The sequence below is a fragment of the Teleopsis dalmanni genome, chromosome 1 (genome assembly GCF_002237135.1).
Source record: "Teleopsis dalmanni isolate 2A chromosome 1, ASM223713v2, whole genome shotgun sequence".
Taxonomy (NCBI): Eukaryota; Metazoa; Arthropoda; class Insecta; order Diptera; family Diopsidae; genus Teleopsis; species Teleopsis dalmanni.
The window spans coordinates 163,239,317-163,264,669 of NC_051846.1; the positions used below are offsets into that span (position 1 = coordinate 163,239,317).

Sequence of the window (25,353 nt, forward strand, 5' to 3'; positions counted from 1 at the left end):
AATTAATTAAAACATAAAAATACTTTTTGTTGTTGTAGTTTACTACATCTCAAAACCGCTCTATAAATCTTTGATAAGTAATTTTAATATTATCATATAATATTTATAATACAATAATTTACAATAATTTAGTTTAAATTTAGTACTTATTTAATATCCTTATTTAGTATTTTTTCTTGTTATATTCATTATTTTACGCACAATAGATCTATTCATTCAGGTTTATTATAATTTATAATTTTGAATAAATAATTCAGTTAAGGCTCATATTTTTGGTTTGGAGTCCCGGTAGGTTCAAGTAGTATTATAATAGACTTATGTAACAAATTCTTTATATTTTAATCTGCTTTGATATGACAATAGAAGTTGCTCTTCGTTTACGACTTGTCTTAATAAACGAACTACCTTGCTCAGGTGTTTCATTTACTCTTGGTGTCTTCGTACATGTTTTTTTAATAGTATACTTGGGTATTGGGCTTATTTTTCATCGGGTTTTTCTAAGAAGGCCCAGTATTTTAAAATTCTAAAATTGTACATTTTTCTCCTGTTTCATGTCTAAGGTATCTGGCTGTCCATATCTTTTAAATTCAACTGATTCGTTTTTTGACGTTTAATATTATTGCTACTAGCCAAACTTCCAAAATTTTTAAAGTTTTACTTAATTATTAATTTATTTATCTTAATTACTTCTTCTTCTTCTTCTTTTTGAGTTAGTGCTATTACGCACTTTTACTCTATAATGGCTGGGGGGTTTATCACTACCCCACACTAGGCTTTAACTAGGCTAAAAAATCATATCATTTATTTGTCTTTTAGTTGATGACGGACCTCAAATCAGCATATCTTCCTGAGAATCCAGAAGTGGACTTGAGGATTGTTAGGGCGGGGTTAAGTAACGTATCAACTTTAGTGAATAATTTTAAAGCTCTGTCTCTGATATATTTTTTCACTGAGTCAATCCTAAGATCTCTATGTGGAATCTTAAACAGTTTTCTTAAGGCCAGGTTTTGAGCTATCTGTAATTGCTTTAAGGTGGTATTTGAGGCTTTGCTATATGTAACACATCCGTACAAAAGTGCAGGTCTAATTACTTGCGTATAAAGTAACTTTCTGTTTTTAAAGTTGAAGTGATAATTATTAAATAGCGGCTTTAATAAATGTAGAATCTTAGAGCAGCTATTCCGTTTGTATTTCAAATGTTTAAGCCAATTGAACCGTTTGTCAAAAGTGACCCCCAGATATTTTATGTTATCCTCCCACCGTATCTCTGTGTCGCAAACGCTCACTCTTGGAGGATGCTGTCTTCTTTTTCGAGTTATAAATATAGCCTTGGTTTTGTCATTATTAATTTTAATCTTCCATTTTTGGAAGTATTCCACCATAAGGTCTATATTTCCGTTACAGTGTTGCTTACATTTATGGCATCCCGATCCGAGTAGATCAAGCATGTGTCGTCTGCGTAAAGCGCCATTGACGTGGGACTTAAGGTGGGGATGTCTGCCGTGTATACATTAATTAATTACTAATTTATTTATCCTTAGTTAATAGAATGGAATGGTAATTATTACCAGATTTTGCTCTACTAAGAAACGTAAGATTTTAGGTATGAGTTGTATATTATCTTTCAGTTCTATACTTTGCGTCATATCTATATTATCTTTCTGCTTATACTAATCTATATTAAGACTGATTGTTACATATGTCGCTAGAATTTATGGCAATAAATATGGAGGTCGAAAATTAAACAAAATATGTGCAAAAAAATATCTCAATAAAATTCATTACCTGTTAATAGGTTACATCAATATTGCCGCGTAAGGACATATATTGAAATTATATCAGTAATAAAATGTTCACTTATCTCTTACAATGTATTTGGGTAATATACAAAACATGCGCACAAAAAAGTTTATGTATTTATATGCCGACATCTGGTTTAACGTGGAAATCTGGAATTGGAAAGAGACAGGAATATTCCCAGAACTTAATTTCAAATTTCCTTTCCAGGTATATCACTAATGAATGGCAGGCTTGAGTTCAAAGAATCTAAATTAAGACTATTAAAAGTAATTATAGGTGAAGTGTCAAAATTTATTTAAAATTTTTACTGTTGTTGTTTATGTTATTATCATAGTTAAACTTAATCTGCTTCACTGCTATCGGAAAATCAGGACATATTTAATTTATCCCTTATACAGAATGAATTATTAAAATAATAAATTTTTTAATCGTATATTAATCGTTTATGTTGATTTAAGAATATTCTCTTTTCCACATAAAAATGTTCCATATAATTCATTTAAACATAACTACTATCTTATTGAGTTTCATTACAAGTATGGAAATTTAATATGTGCAACCTCGTGTCCATCAGAAAACTCACTTTTAAGCAAATTTCAAGCAAAACTAAATAATAAACTTTAGAGAACATTCTTTAAATGAGTTGGTTTGAAAATAAACCCATGATATTTTGTATCATTAATCATATAGTTTTATATTTTGGTAATGTATCATTAAATTTCGCGTTTTGCTGTTGAAATAAGAGTGGTGTAAACACTTAATTTTAATTGCACAATTATCGCTAATTTTGTTCCGTTAATTGTGAAGTGTGAACATAGCATAAAACCGGTTATTTATCATACTTACTCAATTTCTTTTATAATTGTTTTCTCTCACTCTCTTTGTTAATTGCTTAGAGCATACCTGCTCTCATATTTTTTTTAAAACAATACAAAGCATCAATAAAATGATATCTAAAAGCATATGTAACCTTTGTTTTATGTATGAAATGACAACTCAATTGTTCTTTTTTTACTCATTGTTTTTCTTATTGCTTTTACTGTCTTTACTGCTTTTTGCTTTTCCCCAGTTTTCATTCATATTCAAGTTTGAAACTATCTTTCTGAATTACTTTTGCCTTACTTTGACTCTGGGTTTTTGTTTGCATTGTGTGCAGATGTTTGCGTTGGAGCCATTGTTGAGCTGCGTGAGAAAATAAGCTCAACAAGGCATATTTTAAGCGTAATTGCTGTCATTTTTCATGAGAGTACTTTGGGTGTGCGATATGTCGGCATCCCTGCCGTTCGGTTTATGAAACACCAACCCAAGCACTCCATTCATTGTGCGTTGTGCGTTGTTCGTTGCCATAATAAGAACGATGTTTAGTATGAAGGAATTCCAGGCTATCGAGTTAAAGTGGTGCAAACTCGTTACTTGTGATGAAAAGTCATTGTTGGGGAGGAAGACGAAGTGGTTGAACAGGATAAAGAGAGGCAAAAAGTCTTTGAAAACAGCGGTTAACAGCCACGATTTGAGTGGGTTAAATATAACCGTGTCAGCAGCTATGCTTTCGTATACTCCCATGTAGGTAAGTAGGTATGTAGGGGATGTGAATTTAATGTGTACGTTTTTGCCTTGAATTTTGGCCATAAGTTGTTGGTGAAAAATCCTTATCTGTTTGTAGATTTTGAGTTTGTGTATTTGTGTGTCCTTATAAGGATATTAAACACATTATATGTGATTGTAAAAATATGTCTGTCGGGATAATTGTTATGTGTTTTATGAATTGTGCCAATTTAATGCAATCTTAGCTTTTTAGCTATGAATTTATATGACAATTGGTTTTTATTTGGTATGTAGCTCTGTTACTACATGCACGAGGGCTGTTTGGAATTAAATAAGAATGAAATGAAGTCAAATCTGGTGAATATGGTAGACATGGTGTCATCATATAACGTAATTTGGGCAATTTTGCTGTTGCAATTGCTGATGAATGAGCTGGTATGTTATGATAATGATATTTCATTCAGAAATGCGGTCCTTTCTCTATTATATTCTCATTTAAGCAGTTTCAATATATTGTCCTGTTATTATTTGGCATATAATAATTGTAACAATGCCATATGCATTCTTAAGAGGACTGAAAAATTGTTGTTCTTTTTAGAACATTCAATGGGAGAATTCAGTATTTCTGCAGTTTGTTCGTTTATGGATTACTTTAATTTTTTTTCACGTAAATGGCAATTATATTAATACAATATGCATCCCCAGAGCAAGCTATATACTTTATTTTTTTGTAGGAAGCTGAATATGAGAATTCTGGGTTTCTGTTGCCTTACTATTTTTGGAGTATAGTGGTATATGTTTTATATTGTGCTGACATAAATTTAAACAATGTATAGAACTGATTATATGGAATACTTTTCATCCACTGTAATTATATTCGGCAGCTACCTTACTGTATACTTCTTTATTGGTAAATAATTCTGCAATATAATAGGTGCGCATTCTCTTGAAATTTTCACTATAACAGCAAAATGGTGCAAATTCATTCGATAATCTTCTAATACTAGCTCCAGAATATACGCACTTGTTACCTCACGTAAGATATATATTTATGGTATATATATATACTTATGGATATGCAAAGCGGTCAGAATGTTCAACGAAGTAGGGTAGGGTACAGTTGACACCCCGTTTTAAAAACATGGGATTTCTGTAAATAGATAGTAGATAAGTAATCAAACTTTCCTTGTTTTTGCTTTTGATTTTCGTTAAAAGCTGCGCTAAAATCTTCATCTTTTATTTTTAAACATCCACGAGACCTAATGTCTATTGTAACAAAAGTGGCTTTCATAGAGGAGACGGCATCTAGACATCACTTTTCAATTATTATCAAATGTTTTAAAAGAACATTTTAAAAAAACATTGCAATATTGATTTAATATAGTCATCGTCCACTTATCAAACAGTCCTCGTTTAGTAAAGATACGTAGTAAATTCTCAGTTGGTACTTTTTTTTCTGTTTTTATCTATTTTCTTTATAATTTTATTTGAAAAACTATGATATGTCCTACTATCTACACCTAACGTAGGTTGATTCCAAATTTTTTTAGCAGTTGACTTTTCATATGCCAAGAATATCGTCATATTGTATGGTATTAACAGATAGAGTCTAATGTACAACTATGTCTGACTTTAAAATGTATAATATATTATAAACTAATTTATCATTCGATGCGATTTTATACTGTTTACGACGTTGTGATGTTCCGTGTATCAAAATTGTTATATAATTTTCCTTCCTTACTATTAGTTAACCTTGAAACTTATCATAATATGTCTGTTGGACACTTACTTTTATATAGATTAAATCAGGTTACTTGAGGCACTCGGCGTTAGTGCATTTTAAGCAAGGACAGACTATAGTTTATTGAATTGCAAAATTCATTTCGAATTGCTAGATACGTTGGTAACCCATATATATAAATATGGAATATATATTTATGAGTAATGTATTATAATAGCAATATAAAGTTATGGTTTGTTTCAACCACTGATATAGTTGCCTCCCTATATTTCTTATTGCATTCATTATGGTTGTTATATGCGTAATAGTATGTGATAAGATGTAAAATTTTACGAATCCTTCAAATATACAATTTCGGAAAATTTAATTAAAATATTTTTTATAATAAATAAGAGATAATTGATCTCCAAAAAAAACACAACAATTTTTGTTCTTCTTAATATGTAAAAATGAGATGACAAACAAATTTTGAACCACATTTTAAAATATAAATAAAAAAATATTTTTTGTAAAAACATTGCTTATAACAAATTAATTCATTTGTATTTACTTTTTGGCTTGAAAACGAGAACTCGAAGAAGTTGTAGGCTTGCTTTTGATTGTTCCGGTTGAGACCTCAAAAAAATATTCTTTGTTAAAAAATGAGAAACTACACCACAGCACAATGATCACTTACCTTTTTCTTTCCGATTATTTTGTCAACACTCTTGCTTTGAGGCTTATTTAAAGGTACTTTACTAGAAGAATTAGCACTAGTGGTACTTTTTATATAAGAAGCAATAGGACTTATAACATTTTTATATTGATTTGAACGGGCTTTTCCAATGGCGGTATTAGAAGGAACAGCCGCAAGACTAGGGGTTGGAGCGGTTATTTTAGCTGGATCATGTTGCCTCATTTTTTCTGTAATAAAAATTATGAAATATTATATTTTCTTAATATAAGAATTATATTTGACTTATAATAGCACCTGAGTAAGTATTTTTAACATCTGGCATTATTTTATTCATAAAATTATCGCCAACAATGGATATCGCTTTAGTTCTATAAGCTGTGGAGCCCACTGCGGTGAAAAATGAAATAAAAGCAGTAGTTATAATAAAAATAATTTAATAAAATATTTATTCTTTACTTAATAAATTAAAAGTTTTTTATAATAAAAATATAAATATATATAATTTTTATAATGTATAGAATATCATATCATACAATAAGAGAAATCAACAGAGTCAAGAACATGAGAGATCGTTTATGCTAAAAGGCTTTCGGAACTAAACAGTAGATACTTAGCTCTTTGAATAAAGTATGTAATAGAGTATATTATAATACATATAATTGTGATATGTAAATTCATGTATAATAAATTAAATAACATATTAATATTTATTTGGTCCTTAATATTGTTTAAAAACTATATAGTTACCACTCGGAAAGATGTCATCTAAATTATATGGATTATTTCTGAAAGTGGGTGCAGTTGTAATGTTTTCAGTTTCTTGGATTCCGTTCATATTTTCAATGGGTTTAGTAGCGTTAGTTAAATTTGATGTTGCCGCAGAGGACTTAAGCTGATGTGTATTCATACTATACAAGTTTCGTAATTTATCAGCTTTAGTTGCAGAACTTGCATTCGAATGAAATAATTTTTTATCTGAAAGTAGTTTAGTAAAATTGTAGAGTAGAAATAAGGGTGCTGTTTTGATTTTTCAGGCTACCAATTGATAACTTATTTAAGTAGAGTCAACTTTTTGATGGCGATACAATTCAGTTCTCAAGAAATTGAGGATTAAAATGATAAGCTTTTTATATTGATTATATTAACAAAAAAAAAACTATACGCGCCATCTAGCGTTAACTATTATATGCTATTTTTATTAATTAGCCACTGAGTAAGTGATCATTAAGCATTCATCATTGAGCATTGATCATTGAGCATTGATCATTGAACGTTGATCATTGAGCATTGATCATTGAACGTTAATCATTGAGCATTGATCATTGAACGTTGATCATTAATCATTGATCATTGATTAAACGACTGGTAACAGTGCGTTTGCTGTTTGTGGTTTCCAAACCTGAAAGATTGATACTTCATAAGGTAAGCTATATTGACATATAATTCAAAATATAGTTCGAAGTTCAAAATAGTTGTCTTTACTCAAATTACCAAAAATCCGTTGTCAAATTGGTGTACCTCGAAAAATCGGGATCGTATAGTTTGTTTTCCAATTTATTTAAAATCTGTTATAATTACCTTTATCAATAGTTGGGAATTTGATCTTGCTCTGTGGTTTCTTTTGATTTTTTGAAGCATCAAGCTTAATAAATCCTTCTTTTTTTTGGTCTTGTAACTGTCTAAAATATTGCATAGCATTAACATCTGCGGTGCTTTTCAACTCAGGTGTTCTTCCGGGTATTAAGTGGGCTGTAGCTAATTTCGCCTCACAATCTCTGACATATTTTAATGCGCTCATGTTATCATGGTCATTGTTAGAAGTCAAACCCTTATTATGTGCCTTAAAGCTTTGACTGGGTGAGGATTGAAATTTACTACTGCGTGGTGTAACACCGGCGGAGGATAACTTGCCTGAATGTGCTTTGGCCAGAAAAAATGTTTGTTCCTTTGATGGTGGTTTCGATAAAAGTTTTTGAAATACACTGGCTGGTAAAATTTAAAAATATTACAAAAGTTGTGAATATAAAATAAATAAATAAGACATATTATTTACTTGTTTTTGGTAAAGACTTGTTGGGTTTTTTTATAGTACCAGTTTTTGTGGTTTTCAGTTCAGTTTTTTTTGTTTGACTTTGAAATTTATTATTTCTTCTTACGTTTTCTTTAATTGGAGTAAATGTGGCACCCAGTTTCTGTGTGGTATAGGTTTTCGAAGTTGGTGGTAGTGAATCTGAGGAGTCAGTACTGATGAAATCATGCCCTCCTTCTAAACGCTTTTCTTTAGAAAATAAGTGAAGAAAATATTTAATAATTTATAACGTTGATTTTTTGTAAAATGTGACGCATCTTATGACGAAAAGAAACTAAAAGGGTTTGAACAGTAACGAAGAAACGACAACAAAAATTTGATTAATTTATTGAAATTTGGCTGACCATACAACTTTGGCTTCTTATGGACAAATCTTGTTCTAAGCTTCGTACTTGCAGTCCAACAAACTATATAAGGACTATAAACTAATTAAATAAAAAATCGAATATTTTTTAAGATCAATGGTGAAGAGTTCTTGACAATACCCATAATAGCGGTCAGCCAAATTTCAATAAATTAATCAAATTTTTGCTGTTGTTTCTTCATTTAATAATTTATATGAGTTATAACTAAAGTTAATTTAATAAAATAGTGCGATATAATTATTAAAAAAATGTGATGAGCATTCGTAAAAAATTTTTTGTATAAATGACAGTTTTGTAATGATGAATATTGGCATATTCGAAATTGCTATTCAATATATATCAATATGCCTTTTCAACCTAGGAATATTATTGGTTGAAATTTAAAGATTGGCAGCGAAAATAAGCAAGAAAGTTTTTAAATAAATATAGTTAGAAAGAATTATATAGAAACAACGCATTAAAATAAGTTCATTACTTGCAAAAAGTACCCTACAAATTTTTAACTATCCTAACACAATTGGAACAATAGTACCTATAATATCCACTTTATTCAATTTTGTACTTAAAAATAAACTCTTATAACTCTTCAACTTGTATTACAGAAGCTGACGTCGTTGTTGTTGCAAATTTGTTTTTATTTTTTACAAAGTTTATGCATACTATTCATAAAAGGTTAGAGATAATAATAACATTTCTCATATTAGGTGCAGTTAGAAGCTCGAATAGATGTTTGCCAAAAAACCAGAGATCTATTTTTAAGGTCGCAGTATATTATGGACTGAAATGTGTTGACTTTTAAAAGCAAAATACAATCATCAGAAAAAATAATGTGAGAACAAGTTTCTGTGGATTGATATGGCATAAAAGAAAATTAAAAATATGAAAATAAAAAACTATAGACGATAAGTTTATAATCGAGAGACTTAAGAACGAATACCAAAGCAAGGCTATATTGTATAGTTTATATAATATTATATATATGTGCACATACTTAACAACATAACCCTTGGCTGACTAAAACTTCCTTTAATATAAAGATATATATAAATAATCTACTTGAGCTTTTCAACTTTACTCAAGAATATATATTATACTTCGCAGATTCTCTATGGTAATTTAATAAACTATTTTTTACCATTTTGTTGCATTTGTGTCACAGGATCCGGATTGCGTGGAAATTTTTTTTTTAATGGAGCTGTTAGAGTTTTATATTGTTTGCCGTCGGCAATCTTTTTCAATGGAGAATCAGAATCGGTAGAATCATTCTGGTTTTTCAACTCATTACTTTTAGTTTTAGTTTTCAGTTTTTTTTTTCGAATTCTCTTCATTAATACTTGCACAGATTCATCAGTACCTGTAGAGTAAGATTTATTTCTTGCTAAGTTATCGGCAGTTTCTTCTCCATCTTCAAATAAAAGATTGTATAAAATTGAAAGATATAACATATTTTTTTGAATAACTCTTACCAGCACCAGTAAATTTTTCTTTTTCTGATGATGATGAATCGAAATCGGTTTCGGAACTTCTACTTGATAACTGGTCTGCTCTCTCATTTTGTTCATTATACCGGAATTTCTTGAGTCTATTAGATATCAAATTTATTTCTTGCATTTTTTCTGTCTGATCTTTTGGAGCACATAATCTATCAGAACCATTTGCAGTTGTGGTCTTTGACAGTTGAGAAGTCTTTGGTGTTGGTTTCAAGTGAGTTCGAGTTTTTGTAACTTTGGTTTTTATTGTTGGAGACGTTTTACTTTTGTTTGATTTTATTTTTGATTTTGATTTTATTTTCGAATTTCTCAAAGAAAATTTTGAACGGCCTGTATTGACTGTAGAGTTACCAGTTCCCAATTCTTCACTTTCAGTTGTTAGTTTAAAGCCTGTTAGAGCTGTATATGGCTGTGTTGTTTCAACGGAACACTGTCTTGGTGATGTAGGACATATATTAGTGTTAATGAGGGTGTCTGCTTGTGAAGACCCTTCATCGTGATGTGGTTTATGTTGCTTACGTGAAAGAATAGGAGAATTATCTTTTAAAGTTAAAGGCTGAGGAGATAAATATTCTTGACCTGCAGTTATTCTGGGACTTAAAATTTGTTGTGAAAAATTCTCTGTAAATAATATGAATACTTATATATGTTGTGTTTATATTATAATGTAAATCTACCTTTCGTTGTGATTTTATCTTGTGGAAGTAGAAGCGTTTTAGCATTTGAAGCTTTCTGATTTTCGTTTAAATAGGTTTTTTTATCTGTTCTATTCTCATCGTCATTATTTAACTTTGTTTTAAGTAAAGTATTTTTCTTATGTTTTTCATTTGAGATGTTTTCGCCAACTAATGCTTGATTATCATTACTGTCTTGAGGTAAATACGTTTTTTTAGATTTAAGTATCATTGGATATTCATTAAAATTGTTGTTAAACTCTAGTCCTTTGTATGTGGAATTACTTCTATTGTACAAATGGTATAAAGGACCTTTTTTCTTGTCCAAAAGTGCGCGAATATTTGAAGTCTTGGTCGTATCTTCAATTGTTGGAGAAATTTGTGAATCGTTATCTATGTTTATTTGTTTTCTGTTATTTGTGAGTTTCTCAACACGGTCATTAAGAGGATCATATGCTTGTTTGTTTTCTTTAAAAATATCTTTTGCTAAATTCATTTGCAATTTCTTGTATGTGTGCAAAGAGTTTTCTTCTTCCGATGCTTTTGCTTTCTTTTTGAAATATGAATTTTTCTTAGAAATTTTTAAACTATCATCTGTGCTTATTTCAACTCTTCTGGAGATAGGAGATTTCGCAATCTCGTCAACATTATTTTTCGTTGATTGAAAGTCCTTCTTCTGTGCATTAATCGCATCTGCTTTCTTCTTTAACATATTACTTTTATTTTGTTGGAATAATATCTCCATATCATTCTCTGCATTATTTTTGATTTGTTGCACATCCTTTTTCTTCATGTTATTAACCACATCGGATTTCTTCTTTATGATATCCTTTTTATTTTTTTTTAGCAATTCCTCAAACTCAATCTCAACATCAGCATTATTTTGCATTGGTTGAGAATCAGTTCGTTTCATTTTATTAACCGCATCTGGTTTTTTCTTAAGCATATCATTTTCGTTTTGTTCTATCAGCCCCTCAGAATCATCCTCAGCATTATTTTCTATTGCTTGAGAATCTTTCTTCTTTTCAATACTAACCACCTTCGATTTCTTTCCTATCGTGCCTCTCTTACTATGTTTTAGCAATCCATGAATCTCATCTCCAACATTATTCTCTACTGATGGAAAATCTATCTTTCTGACTTTATCTACCTCTTCAGTCATTTTCAATGATATATTATTTTCATTTTGTTTTAACAATTTCTCCATATCTTCCTCAGCATCATCTTTTATTGATTGGGAAACCTTTTTCTTCACATCTTTAATACCAGATTTCTTCTTAAGCACATCTCTTTTATTTTGTTTTAGCATTTCTTTGTATGTTAGAAACGGTGCATTTTGTATTTTTCGCTTCTGGACAACCTCTTCCACTTTCGCAGAGTTATTTGAGTTTTCATTGTTTTTAATTGTGTTTTCCTCCATTTGTGTTTTCTCAATGGAATTGCCGGTGTCAGGTTCAGATAGAACAGTATTTTGGTTTTGATTTGAGCTTATATTATTTTGTTCAATCGAATCATCTTTCTGTTTTGATAGCACCTTTTCTTTTCTTGTATGCAAATCGTTGCTAGTATGAAAGGGTTTACTTTGTTCTCTTTCTAGTCCTGTAGAAGCAGTTTTTAAATATACTTCAGCTCCAGATCTTTTAGTTTTCTTGCTATTTTTTATAATTTCAGTTGTTTCTGACTGGAAGTTTTGAAGTTTTTTTTCACTTTTAAGGTTTTCATAGTTGTCATTTTTTTTATCATTACTATCATGACCACCTTTTATAAATCTATTTTCCCTAGGATTCTCCAACAATTTTGAATTGACTTTTGATCGATTTATTACAGTGATAGGTTCCATTTTTTTGTTCGGATCAATTACATCAGTTGTAAATATGTTATTTTTTAAATATCCGTTAACTAAGTGTGTAGGTTTTGTTGGAATTATGTATTCAAGTGGCTTTTCAGTTTTTCCTTTAGGCAAAATTTGATTCTTAAAATATTTAAACTTTGAAACATCCTTTAGCTTTGGTGTTAAGTCAACATTCATCAACGAAAGTTCTTTATCGAATAAATCTGATATTTCTTTATCCGCATTACGCAACTCTGAACTTGAAATTGATATGCTGTCTGGATCTGTAAAATCGCGGTCGATATCGCAAAAGTTAGATTTGGATGAATCTCTACGAGTCAGTCCATATTTCCTCAATGTACTTTCATTTTTTAAAATAATTGGATTATCTGTTAAAGTCACTTTCTTCAATAGTTTTATGTTATCATCTAATAGTCTTGCAGATTGATCTAATAGTTCTTTAGATTCTGAAAGAAGTTAATAATAATAATGTAGAAAGAGATGAAAAAATCTAAAGAACTGCTAATGGTAGAGTTTAAAAGTCCTTCTTCATTGTTCTAAATACATAAAAAACACACTTATTTAAAAGTTAAGTACAGAATCATCACGAAGCATCATGGTAATGAGGCTTTGTAGAATAATATTAAAAACGTTTTTTGCTACGGACTTTTTGCTACGATTTTTTTAAGCGTTTCTTTTGTGGTATTTTTATTCCTCCGAACTTTTTGTGCGACTTCTTTTTAGAGAAAATATTATAAAGTTATATATAGAAGCTGTTAGTATATGAAGTTAACACAAACACTTTGCTTTAGGATTAACTAAAGAATAAGTATGCTTTTTTAGTAACAACTGCTTTCTGTCGTTAGGATATTAAGTTTTCTTAAACTTGACTTAAATTAAATCTTCTTGACCTATGGTTCATAAGGGATAAGGGTTATTAATTATTTGGATCTTTCCCCTCCCTTTAAATGGTAATAGAAGAGCATCGATCGCCAGAACCATTATCACCATCTGGTTCTATGATTGCTTTGTATCGGAAGCTTGAAATTTATATTTACAAGAAAATTGATCAACATTTTTAAGTGCTGTGTATTGTTGATAATGCACCTGGTCTTGATAAACATATAGTTTATCAATGGGAAAGTCATCAAGTCTTCATTTTGTTACTAAACATCACCAGTCTCTCTGTGTTGGATATTATTAATTAAATTTCTGTCTTCTGAACACAGAAGAAATTCAGAAGTATTTAGGTTACTATCTGTTTCAATAGGGCACTGGCCTATAGGATAGTTTCGGGTAAGCTCGGCTTACACTGTAGTATCTTCTATAGTATATATCTATCGGTGCTCAAAAAAAAAGACACCAAAACACTTATTGTGTGTATGTCTAGACTTGTCCAAAGTCAGTCTAAATTTTTGGCTGTCCCCCTCCTTAACACAGTCGACGATATTACCCAAGAATGAATAAACTGACTTTTATTAAGATATTGAGGCTTATTGTATGTTATACCTAATTAAATATCAAGATGATAGTTAAAGACTTGATTTAAATTTATAGAAATTAATGGAAGCAGCCAAAGAAACACAAAAAAACTCCTTTTCTGATTTATAGCATAATAATTATTATAATAATTATTCATATGTTGCATCTGCTTACCATCAATGCTTTTGTCATTTACAATCATATTTAAGGATCCATCATTGATTGCCAATCCATTTCCAGATTTTTTTGGGTTTTTCGTTATTTGCTTTTTAGGCGACTTTACTTTACTCATTTTAAATTTGAAGATCCAGAATATATATTTCAAAGTTTAAGATAATATCTATTTAAAGTAAATAAAAAATATTATTGCAAAAAAAAATTCAATTAATTACAGTTTCTATACTTTCTGATTGGTTTGAAAAATTTTGCTAAAGTAAAAATATAAAAAAAATTAATATTTGTTAAGATTTTTATTTTGTAATGACTGCTTTGGTTCAATCAATTCAATTTCAATTTAAATCTAATTTTTTTTGTAGTGTAGTTTAAATAATTCCACAAAGCAATAGTACTCAATTCATTATGGTACTATGCTTGATGCATGTTTGTAGGTGGTATCTCCAGCCTGATAGTCTCAAAGTTCTTAACCATCAGCGTAATTACAGTTGGTGTCATCCAGTGCGATATATTCGACTTAACAAATGTATATGTATATTGTATCATTTCCGTTGGTTCGAAAAATACGTATTCTCCAGATCAACGAGATCATATAAAGGCATAATAATGTCATCTTAATGGTAAGTTATTCGTCTGTCGAGAACAAGAATATGTTTTTACTGTCAGTGTTAATTTCACAAAATCGACAGTCATTGATATCGGGCAGACCTAATTCATTTAAGTAATACCTCTGGCTGCAGTGACCTGTAAAGTAACTTATGTAACTTATTTAAAATTCCTTTTGCTAAGATAAGAAATTGTGTTGTTTGAACATGGTCTAGATTTTCAAGGCAATGGTCACCATTTTTTTTCTACCATCTTCCAATTCGTTTGAGCGACTCATTGTGAGTGCACAGACGGCAGCTCTGGTAACAAGTTTGCACCTCTTTTGGCTAGATAATCAGCCTTTTCGTGTGAATACCTGAATTCATAGGACACTGCTAATATTATAGTATTGATATTCCCTAATATATATAGAGAATTTATGCAATCAACTATAATTTTCAAGATAATATTTACTTTTTTAAGGTTCCTTATTGCTACCTGACTTTTTAATTCTTAGCAGTTCCCTTATACATGCTTCGATGGCATATATTTTTCTTTGAAAAATTTTTAGATATACATTGGAGAGGATTAATTCTTTTTATCATGGGAAATTTACTCTAACTATTATTTTAATATTTTCTATTCTAAATTTTTTTGGAGAGCCAGGTTTTTAAATAATTTAATTTGTTTTCTTAAGTCGCTGATAATGATCAAAAAATTTTAGAAAAGCCTAACTTTTTGAATAATGTACCATTTTTTTCGTAGAATAAGACTATGAAAAAAGTCTACTGACTTTTATATGTTGCATATTAGTTTCATTTTCGAGATTGGAACTGTCTTTCAGTTTTAGGACATTTGATCAAGCTTCTTTCCTAATTAGAATACTAAGAATGGGAGTGGCGTCAGGTATAAATCCACTTACGGGTTGTTATAGTCAAATAAATGAATAAGTAGTAAAAATAGGAAAAAGAGGGTATTAAGAATCACTCTGAAAATGTGAGTTTAACAGATTTTCATTGCTCCTCTGAACTGACTGAAGTCGTCGGTAAGTCGGTAGAAGTAGTAATTGGCAAGAAAAACATGCTTTGCTGGTTCCAATTACACAGTCAGTAGATAATGTTACGATAATTGATTCAATCACCTAATCTGTAGAACGGATTCTTATTATGGAATAAATTGATACATAATCAAATTCGGATAAAAAAGTTTTTTTGGTGCAATAAGTCATTAATATTGTCATTAACAATCCTGGTAATAATCAGGCTTAAGGGTTGGCAGTTATCTGCTCGAGAATTTAAAAACGGTACCACTTTTCTCCATTTCAAAACGGGTCAACATGCATTGCATTAGCATCTTAACAAAACTGGTTTGTCTCTGGGAACAGAATGTCGACTCTGCTTGGAGGCATTCATTACTTGCCGCTACTTGATCTATTTTTGTAAGTGTGATCAACGTTAACAATTTATGACTTCAAAACCAATGAAGTTATCCAGGTTGGAATTTTCTCTAGCACTTTTTCAAAAGTGTGCATTTCACATCTGCAATATATGAATAGCAAACTTCCGATACTTTTTAAATAGCGTGTATACGAATATACGTTGGCACCCAATAGACAATATAACTAGCTTTTATGCTTAATATTGAAGATTTTATGACTGTTGTTTATTTTTTTGAGAATAACTAAATCTAATGCTCTTTATGTCATTAGTATTTTAACCACTCAATCTTATATTCGAACGAACCTTATGCCAAAGAATTCCAAAATGTTTTTATTTGGCAAAGAAAAACAGTTTAAAATATCTTAAAGGTTATTTTTTGCTATATTTTGGAGTTCAGGTATCATTCCTGAAATGGTTTTCATTTGTATTCTAACACATTTGCTTACAAACAGTAAAAACGTATCTAAGCAGGACTACACCACAATTACCAATGAACTTTGGCGTGCACACTTCAGCCATTTCCATTCATATAAGGTGTGCAGCTTAATCCAAATGAATGGACAAACCAGCACAAAGTTATTTTGTCGCTGGCAATGTGGCAATTGAATTGTTGTTGGCAAATTGCCAACATAAATAAAATGCACAGCAATACTTCAATACACATATCAAGAGACTAAGCAAAAAGTTGCTACAGCCTCTAACAATGCCACCTCGAGCAATTCTACATCTGGCAACTTCATACACTGCAATTGTTAACTTTGTTAAATCTGTTGTATAAGTTAAATGCTATTGTTGTTGTTGTTGTTGTTGTTTTTATAGTTTTAGTCTAGTTTTTATTCAAAGTTGCTAATTTGTGTTTTTTTTGAAAGATGCTTTGTTCTAGCACTTTTTATACACGTGTTCACGTACGTGCTCTACACCCTTTTTCTGTACTTTCACGTTAATATTTGCGTTTATTTTAGTTGGGTTCAGTAAAATATTTTGTTTAATTTATTTTTTGTTTATTTTACTGGAGATTTTCCTTCTCATGTGAAAGCACAAAAAAAAAAAATCAGTGCCCTGACGCTTGTCAATTGTCCTTCAAAAGTTTTAAACGTATTTCCCTAAATTTAATTGCGGCATTCGTTAAAGATCCACTGCCACTCGCTCAAAAAAGGTATTCACCTAAATTTGTACAAAGCTTAACGTTTCCAGTTCCATTTTCGGTGTTGCCCTTTCTGTGTTTCTGCGTTTCTGCTTTTCTGTTTCTTTCCGTTTTAAGCAAGTCTAACAAATTACATGTGGCAACTCTGTGATGTTGATTTTTTGTTTATTTTTAAAAATTTTTACTTTTGCAATGGGTTTTTTTTTCGTTTTCATTTCAACTCTCCGCTTAAAAAGTCTAAATGGTTATAAAGTGCTTTCGTTCCTTTTCTGCCATTGTTTTGTTGCTTTTTTCTTATTTTAATTTGTATTGTTGGTGAAGGCACTTAAACACAGAAGGTACTTCAGGTCATATTGTTAACATATTTTGTCAGTTTAGTGAATAAATTTAAATGTCACTTTAGGGCTCATCAACTGCGTCAAGTAAAATAAATGCTTGAATAATTGCAAATAAAAATTTTGATTAACTTTTAATAATTTATTTAAATACATTTTTAAATAATGTTGATTGAAGATAATTGTTTGTAAGTAACGCGGTGACATAGACAGAATTTCAATTAAAGAAAGGTGTAAACAATACATATTTTTAAAAAATATAGTTTTAAAAAAACACTTAAATTAATTACTTAATTAATTACTTACTTACTTACTTATTACTTACTTACTCTCCATTAATTACTTAAATAGTCATGGCTTATACTTGTTTACACTTATCATTACTGAACACTTTTATTATATTTGAAATGAATTTTGCATGGTTTTTGTAAGAAAAATGACACATATTCCTGCATATTTGTTTATTTAAGTGCAATTTTGATAATAGTAATAGTATATGTGCATAAATAAAGAAACAAAAACCAAAGTGCCAGCTAACAGCACTAAAAAGTAGAACAAAAAAAAGCTGTGCATGCAAATAAAATCATAAGTATTAGAAGGAAAATAATAAAATATTAAAAAAGTATTTGAAATATTAGCAATATCAAATTTAGGCTATTTTTTATAGACCTTTTAATGCGAGTAGATCCGTGGCCATAAATTAAATCCGTTTTTTATTAGATAATTTCAGTGGTTTAAAAAAATTCTAATCATACTTTATTTATATCATGATACTTTAATAATATATGTACTTAAATATATATAGTTGTTCGTTTCATTTCGGAAGAAACTTCAGACTCTCAAGTCCCCCTCCTACCTACGTATGCATATGTGTGAACACATCAATTTTTAGTGTTTGGCTTAACTTTTTTATATTAAGATAGGTATATGTAAATCTAAAGAACTAAGTTTAAGATCATATAGTTTATGTTTCTAGTTAACTATGAAACAACCAATTACATATTTCAGAATTGTTGTAGAAAATAATTATTAATTTAAATATACCTACACTTAGCTATTAACCATATATAAAAAGGCAGTGGTGTTGCGGTGATTATACTGATGGAGAGAAGTGGACGTATGTTAGATAATATTTTTTTGTCCATATTGTTGCTGTTCACATAATTTTCGTATTATTTGTTATGGTACATTGCTTAGAGAGGGGATCTGCGTCTTAATATCTCTTCTGAATCGCTTTTCTCTTCAATTACGTTTAATCGACCACTTCTTCATTATAAAGTAATATCTGTTCCTTTCTCATTTCATACCATCATTTTTCCTTCAAATTTTTAAAGAAACTAAATCACAAATATAAGAGGACTACACAATGGTGTATATATATTTATGGATTTTGTTTTATATTTTATATTTTGGTATACAAATTTTTGATATGTCATACTTCCTTAATACACATATGTATTTCTTAAATATTTCTTTGGCCATAACAACCCGTTATCGTGTTTTGACCTGATCCAACACTGCTCTTCAGGCGTCTCCACTACATAGTGCCTTCTGCAGTCTCGTTCTTTCACTCGGGCTGATGTTCCCCTAACTTGATCACTCCACCGGAGACACGGGTTATTTCCATGTCTTCTTCTTCTAAGTGGTGCTCTTAACACTTTTTTCGCGTGATCATTATCACACATTCTCTCATGACCCAGTGAACGAAGTCGCTGAATGTTAATTATATCAATATCTCGATAATGCTCGTATAGTTTGTGGTTCACTTGGACAGTTCGTCCCCAAATTACAGAGAACCAAATACCTAACGAAGTACTTTTCTCGAAAACTGTCAGCGCTTTTTCATCATTCTGCGATAGCAAGAATCAAACTTATTATGAAGTACTTGTCTCTGCAAATCTACCAGTACTGCTTAATTATTCTGTGCTAACATTTATGCATTTACGCCGTATAAGAGCACAGGTAGGATAAGTAACCTAACGTTTGTTTGTCGAGAGAGTGCTTAACATCCCAATTGCCTAACTGGGTTAATAGTAACACTTCCTGGCAATAGGGATTCTTCGTCAGATTTCCAGGCTGACATTGTTCTTCTTCATTACGGAGTTATATAACTTTTATATATATTTTTATATAACTTTTATAATTATATTCTATTGAAATGACATAATGTTAGAAAGCATTTTATTATTATTTGAGTCAGTGCTTTTGAGCATTTTTACTTTCTATTAACTGCGAGGTTTCTTCAAAACCCCTATTTGCGCCTTGACTAGATTATTGTTTATCACTTCATCAGACTAAGCAATAATTGACCTCAGATCTGCATACTTCCTCGAGGAGCTTGTATCTATTCTGAGATTTGATAACGCGGTGTTGGTAAGTCTGTCAGATTTCGCAAATAATTTCAGGGCTCTATCCTTTATGTATTTTTTGATGGGATTAATCTTGAGGTCCTTGAGGATGTCATTTATCCTAATGTACCATGGAACTTTGAAAAGTCTTCTCAGAGCCTGGCTTTGTGCAATTTCTAGCTGGTGAATAGTAGTGTTTGAAGCTTTGCTAAACGCTACACAACCATATAGAAGTGACGGATGAATTATTTGGTTATATACCAGTTTCCTGTTCTTAGCATTGAGATTTTCATTTCTAAATAGCAGTTGGAGGTAATGAAGAATTTTGGCACAGCTAATTCTTTTCAGGTGAACATGTTTAAGTCATGTGAATCGAGATATTTAATGGCACATTAATTATCTAGAGAGAATATTTTTAGTATTTTTATTATATACATGCTTTTAATCGTTCGTTATCAAAGGAGTTTGTTATAATGGCTATTTGTTAAATCGTGAGTTTATTGTAATTACGTTATGAAAAGTAATAATTGAAGACATATAAATTAATATATATTTGGATATATATATGGTATATATAAAAGAATATATAAAAGGTTTATATCCTGCTTGATTTCTATAAATAAGACTTATTTTTGTTGAATCTGTTTAGAAATTTGTTAAAGTTTAGGAAACTTTAACTATATTTACATAGTGCATGAAGGTTAAAGCTGTTCCCTCGTAATTTAATTAGACATGACAAACCTCAAAAATATAAAAAGCGGCCGATTGTATAAAATGATGAATTAATCTTCTTGTTAAGAAATCATATTAATTATCTTTATTTTCTAATCTGTATAAATTTTATCTTGAACTAATAATATCCTTTATTCACTTCAATTTAAATTTTTAAGAACTTATTAGTACTGAAAAGTAGAGTCATCTAATAAATGTAATTATCCCTTTATATTGATTTTAATGTTCTTGAGATGCCCGCAAAATTATTAACGTTATAAATATGTTTTGGGATTTAAATATACTATATAATACAGTCTATAATTATGTATCTTCCTAAGCAACTTTAACTATTAATGTTTTGTCTATATAAAATCTTCTTTAATTTTTATGATTCCACACGAGCAATTTCTGAATTTGTGCCCATTTCCTGCACTAAATAATGAAAATAACTCATTTTTGGTACTTTTGTGGTTAGTGTTGTGTAATTGTGTTTTTGTGTAGTTGAGTAGTTGTGTGGTTGTGTGTATTTGTGTTATATTGTTTACTTCCCGAATATTTTAATATACAAATGAGTTACCTAATTTGTTGGTTGAGTATGACAGGAGCGGAGCACAGCGCGTACCCATTCTGTGCACAGAATATAGAGTGAGTGAGGCATTCAGTGGAGAGCTCAAAACCTAAGTATTGTAATTAGACGGGCTGTAATGGCAATAAATGTGCACCCAAATGCCACTTCTTGTCGACAATAATTTGGAGCAGTGCTGTTTTATATTAAAGCAGCACCACGAGATGAAATTTATTTATTTATTTTATTTTTTTATTTTTTATTTTTTTTTGTTTTTACATTAGATGCTTTTTATTTGGAGTGACAAAAGTAAACAGGATAACGGCAAAGGACATGACAGTAATTTGTTGTAATTAGGATAATAATTAAGTTTGAGCGAATGCCTTTGTATATACACGTACAATACTTATAGTAGGTACATATATTATAAGTATATATATATACATATATATAAATATAAAATAAACATATATATATATACATATGTATTTAAAAGTATGTTAATATGTATAAACTTAATAGGCCTAATTTGTAAATTTTATATATGGATGACATTAAGGAGTTTAAGTAAATAACATTTTGCGGTCATAAAATGTTACTCATACGACCAGATTACTTCAAGTATAACATTGTTTAAAATGATTGCATTTAAGTATTACATACATATATGTACATATTATGTGATTTTGTGTTACATTATAAGTGTTATATTTGTTTTGTTATTTCATGAATGATGTCATACTAATTACTTAACTTTTCTGTTTTATATTCCTTACAGCAACAAGTCGTGGAATTATCAGGTTACGTTATAATTTTAGTCGAAAATGTCGAAGGTAAAATTAAGTTATACGGCTCACCACCTGATAGAGATAATTTGGAAGTGGGCGATGAGATACTCGAGGTTAATGGATTGTCAGTTGAAAATATAACGCGCACAGAACTCATACGGCACATACATGATGTAAGTTGGAATTTTAAGAAAATATTTACTACTACTGTTATAATTAGTAATTTAATTAATTGATTTATTAAAAATTCATTTAATATGTTATATTTTTTTATAAAATATATTGATTTAAATGGAATTTATAAGGTTAATGTATTTTTTTTATACAATCGTTGTAAATACTAATAAATACTACTACAATAAGTACTTTAAATATCTAAATGATAATGATTATTATCTGTTTTGGATTGTGCTTAACATAGATATATTATTTATATTTATTTGAGAGGTTTGAAAAATTATTGAACTACAACAACAAAAATTATTTTTATATTATTTCAATTAATTGCATTTTTGACTGTCCGTACAGCTGTTTCGAGTACTGCCAAATATACATTACCAGTGGTCTTAGAATTATTTCTTGTATTTAATCATTCCTAAATAATTTTTGGAGTCTGCAAGTACCAAGGGTTGAATAATTATTATTTATATTATTTATTTAAATATTATAATAAATATTATTTAATGTAGAAAATTATTATTATCTTTATTATTATTAATTCAAAAATTACTACTATAAAACTTTTAATTAATAACTTTTAAATAATTTTTTTTCAAATTTTTTTTTTTTAATAATAATATAAAATGAATATTAATATAAAAAATAATAAATTTATATTTTCAGTGTATAAAATCGTGTACTATTTGCCTACGTGTGAGAAAGAAAAATGACAGTCGATTGGGTGAGTGCATTTATTCTAAAATAATATATATGTATACAATAATCAAGACCCAATGATCAATTGAACTCAAAGTAATATCGCACTTTTATGATAAAAAAATTAAATGTAGGCTTATATGTTTCAGCACATAATGTAAAATTCTGAAATTTGTTTTCCTTAAACGTTGTAATGAAAAATCAAGGAACAGAAAAATGGCCTAAGAATTATATAATCACTAAATATAAGTTAATGTATTATTTACATAAATGGCTATAGCAACTCGTTATCAATTTCTCTCATGCATCTCTGCTTAGTGTACGCCTTTTCCAATTTTTTTATATCAAGTGTGGTTAGTGCTCCATTAACTTGATCAATTCAGTGGTAACATGGTCTTACCTCTATCTTCTTTGCAGCAGCATCGTTATCTATTCTCACGGCATAAATTCCCAACGAAACCGATAGCTGTTAATTTGTTCAATTATATCAATATCGTGATAAAGCTCTTATGGCTCGTTGCTTACTTGGATGTGATGGTTGTTGCACTCTTCTAGAGGAACAAAGATATTACAAAGTATCTATTGAAAACTGCATTCTACTATAGCGCCCATGCTTTTCCACCATACAAAAACACAGGTAGAATTGGCGACCTATAAATCGTAAGTTTTGTCTGGAGTGAGAGAGAGAGCTTTACATCTTAATTGCCTAGTGAGTCTATATTAGTACCTGCCTATCATTCGTGCCTCTTTTGATGTCGTTTCTTTCGTCTGAGGAGCTGCCTTCTTTCTTTTTTCCTCACTTATCTGCCGATTTTGTTGGTGCATGGCTGCCAACTGTATGGTCCAACATACATGAAATTTGCGTTCTTCGTAGCATTAGTTTGGCAATAGTTTTTGTTTGTCGCATCTCAAGTCTGATATTGGTTTTTTTTAATACAGTGCAAAAAAAGAAAAAATGCTTTATGAATTTAAAAGTATAGCCATCAGTTTGACGTATAAAAAATGAATTTTAGGACTTTACGAGCCAGAGATCAAAGAAATCTGATTGAAAATAGTGAAATAGAGATGCTTTTAGTAAAGAAAGAAATGATTAAACTCGAATTTAGATGCCATAATTATGATAACAATAATGGTGAATATATATTTTCTACAATGACAATGTTTTAAAAAAAATTAATGTCATTTTTTACATTAGAAATATTCTTCAAATATTTTTATTAATATTCCTGCAAACTTTGAAATATATTCTCATGTTGTTCTTGCATATAATCTATGCAAAAGATAATAGTATTACATATTCTTAAAGAATATAATATTCTTAAACAACTCATTTATTTAGAAGTAATTGTTTCTTTAGTTTTATTTTATACTGTTAGATATAAGAAACATAGATTTTGTAATTATATTATATTTATAAAAATTTTATAATAATTATCTAATAATTATAACAATTATATATTTATTACAAATAGTTGACTTTAGTTTATAACTGTTTTTTATTGGTTTAAATTTTAGAAATCGCCAATACACAATTTCATCTAATAATAATTGACCACAAAATTTATTTCCAAACTGTCATTCTTAGAAAATTATTAAGCAATGAAATTTTAATTATGTAAAGAAAAGTAAAATTAATTATTGAATAATAGTAGTAGTGGTTTCTTTTATTTACAATTATTAATATATAATATATTAGCAATTTTAATATTTAACTTAAATAGTGTGTATAAATTATTTAAGACAATAACTATTAAGTTGTCTGTCTGTCTTAGAAAACTATTTCTAATATTACTTCTAAATTCTAAATTCATAACAATATTTGCACTATAATTATAATAATTTAATAATATTTATACTATAATTATAATAATATAATTATAATTATGTCAACATGTCATATTTTTTTATTATTTATCTTAGAGGAATTATAATTCTCACTTACTATAAATCTATAATACGATATAAAGCCAATCAGTTTATTTGAAGTCACAAGTAAAAGTTTAATATTATAGTAGCTTATTGGTCCATTTGTATTATTAACCACTCCTATATGGATGTTGAAAATTTATTACAAGACGGTTGTTTTTAGAAAGGGCTTGCAACATGCATACTATGTAACATTAGCATAGAAATCTGGTGGAACATTATATAATCATATTTTTATTTAACAGATTTGGTGTCCTGTAGCATATTTTTGTTTTGCTTTTTTTTTTTATAAGATAAAGAGGTGGTATCTCTTGTAAATGGTGTTTTGTATAATTTCGCTATGAAGATATAACTTCTAGATATTCTTAAAAGCTCTTGATTAACTTAATTTAGTCATGTTAACTTTCTAAATTTTAATTGTTTTAAGAAGACCAGGCCAGACCAGATCACATTCCAGACTTTTAACATCAATTTGAAATATTTTTTTTTTGTTGCTAAAAAACTTTTGTTTACTGATTCCATTGTATTTTGAAAGTTAAATAAATCAATTTGTTCATTTTTCCTTAAAGTTTCGAAACAGTACCCACAAAACCATTCATTATTGTCAAAACTGAAAGTTCTTTTTCAATTATATTACTCACACCTCTTACACCGCTCACACCATTCAGCCATTCTCCCATCCTTCCCAACTCTTAACGCCAATTCAATGCTCATTGATTGTTCATATTTCACAACTGTGCTAGCCAGTTAGCCAGGCAGCCCA

General features: G+C 29.4%; 2 protein-coding genes across 2 annotated transcripts in view; one reads left to right on the top strand and one right to left on the bottom strand.

The window, feature by feature from the left end:
• Positions 1 to 25,353, top strand: part of LOC119669765 — a gene marked incomplete at its 3' end in the record, with an annotated part of 106,321 nt that overhangs the window by 13,722 nt on the left and 67,246 nt on the right. The window contains 2 exon segments of the mRNA XM_038079783.1: positions 21,779 to 21,961; positions 22,632 to 22,689. Of these exon segments, the coding sequence (XP_037935711.1) occupies positions 21,779 to 21,961; positions 22,632 to 22,689 (241 nt within the window).
• Positions 5,581 to 14,035, bottom strand: LOC119669764 (putative leucine-rich repeat-containing protein DDB_G0290503). The gene is made up of 10 exons (XM_038079782.1): positions 13,871 to 14,035; positions 10,387 to 12,681; positions 9,686 to 10,330; positions 9,355 to 9,624; positions 7,819 to 8,043; positions 7,344 to 7,751; positions 6,513 to 6,740; positions 6,060 to 6,152; positions 5,766 to 5,992; positions 5,581 to 5,704 (listed from the first exon to the last, which is right to left on the bottom strand). The coding sequence occupies exons 1-10, from the start codon at positions 13,986 to 13,988 to the stop codon at positions 5,636 to 5,638; spliced, it is 4,578 nt and encodes a 1,525-aa protein (XP_037935710.1). The 5' UTR covers positions 13,989 to 14,035; the 3' UTR covers positions 5,581 to 5,635.

What these genes read in the sequence shown, in the direction of transcription:
- LOC119669764 (XM_038079782.1), bottom strand. Translation starts at nt 13,988, where the DNA reads ATGAGTAAAGTAAAGTCGCCTAAAAAGCAAATAACGAAAAACCCAAAA. An exon ending in AGATAAAATCACAACGAAAG is followed by an intron (nt 10,331 to 10,386) that starts GTAGATTTACAT and finishes TATTATTTACAG; the next exon opens with AGAATTTTTCACAACAAATT. An exon ending in GACACAAATGCAACAAAATG is followed by an intron (nt 8,044 to 9,354) that starts GTAAAAAATAGT and finishes TATTTTCTAAAG; the next exon opens with AAAAGCGTTTAGAAGGAGGG.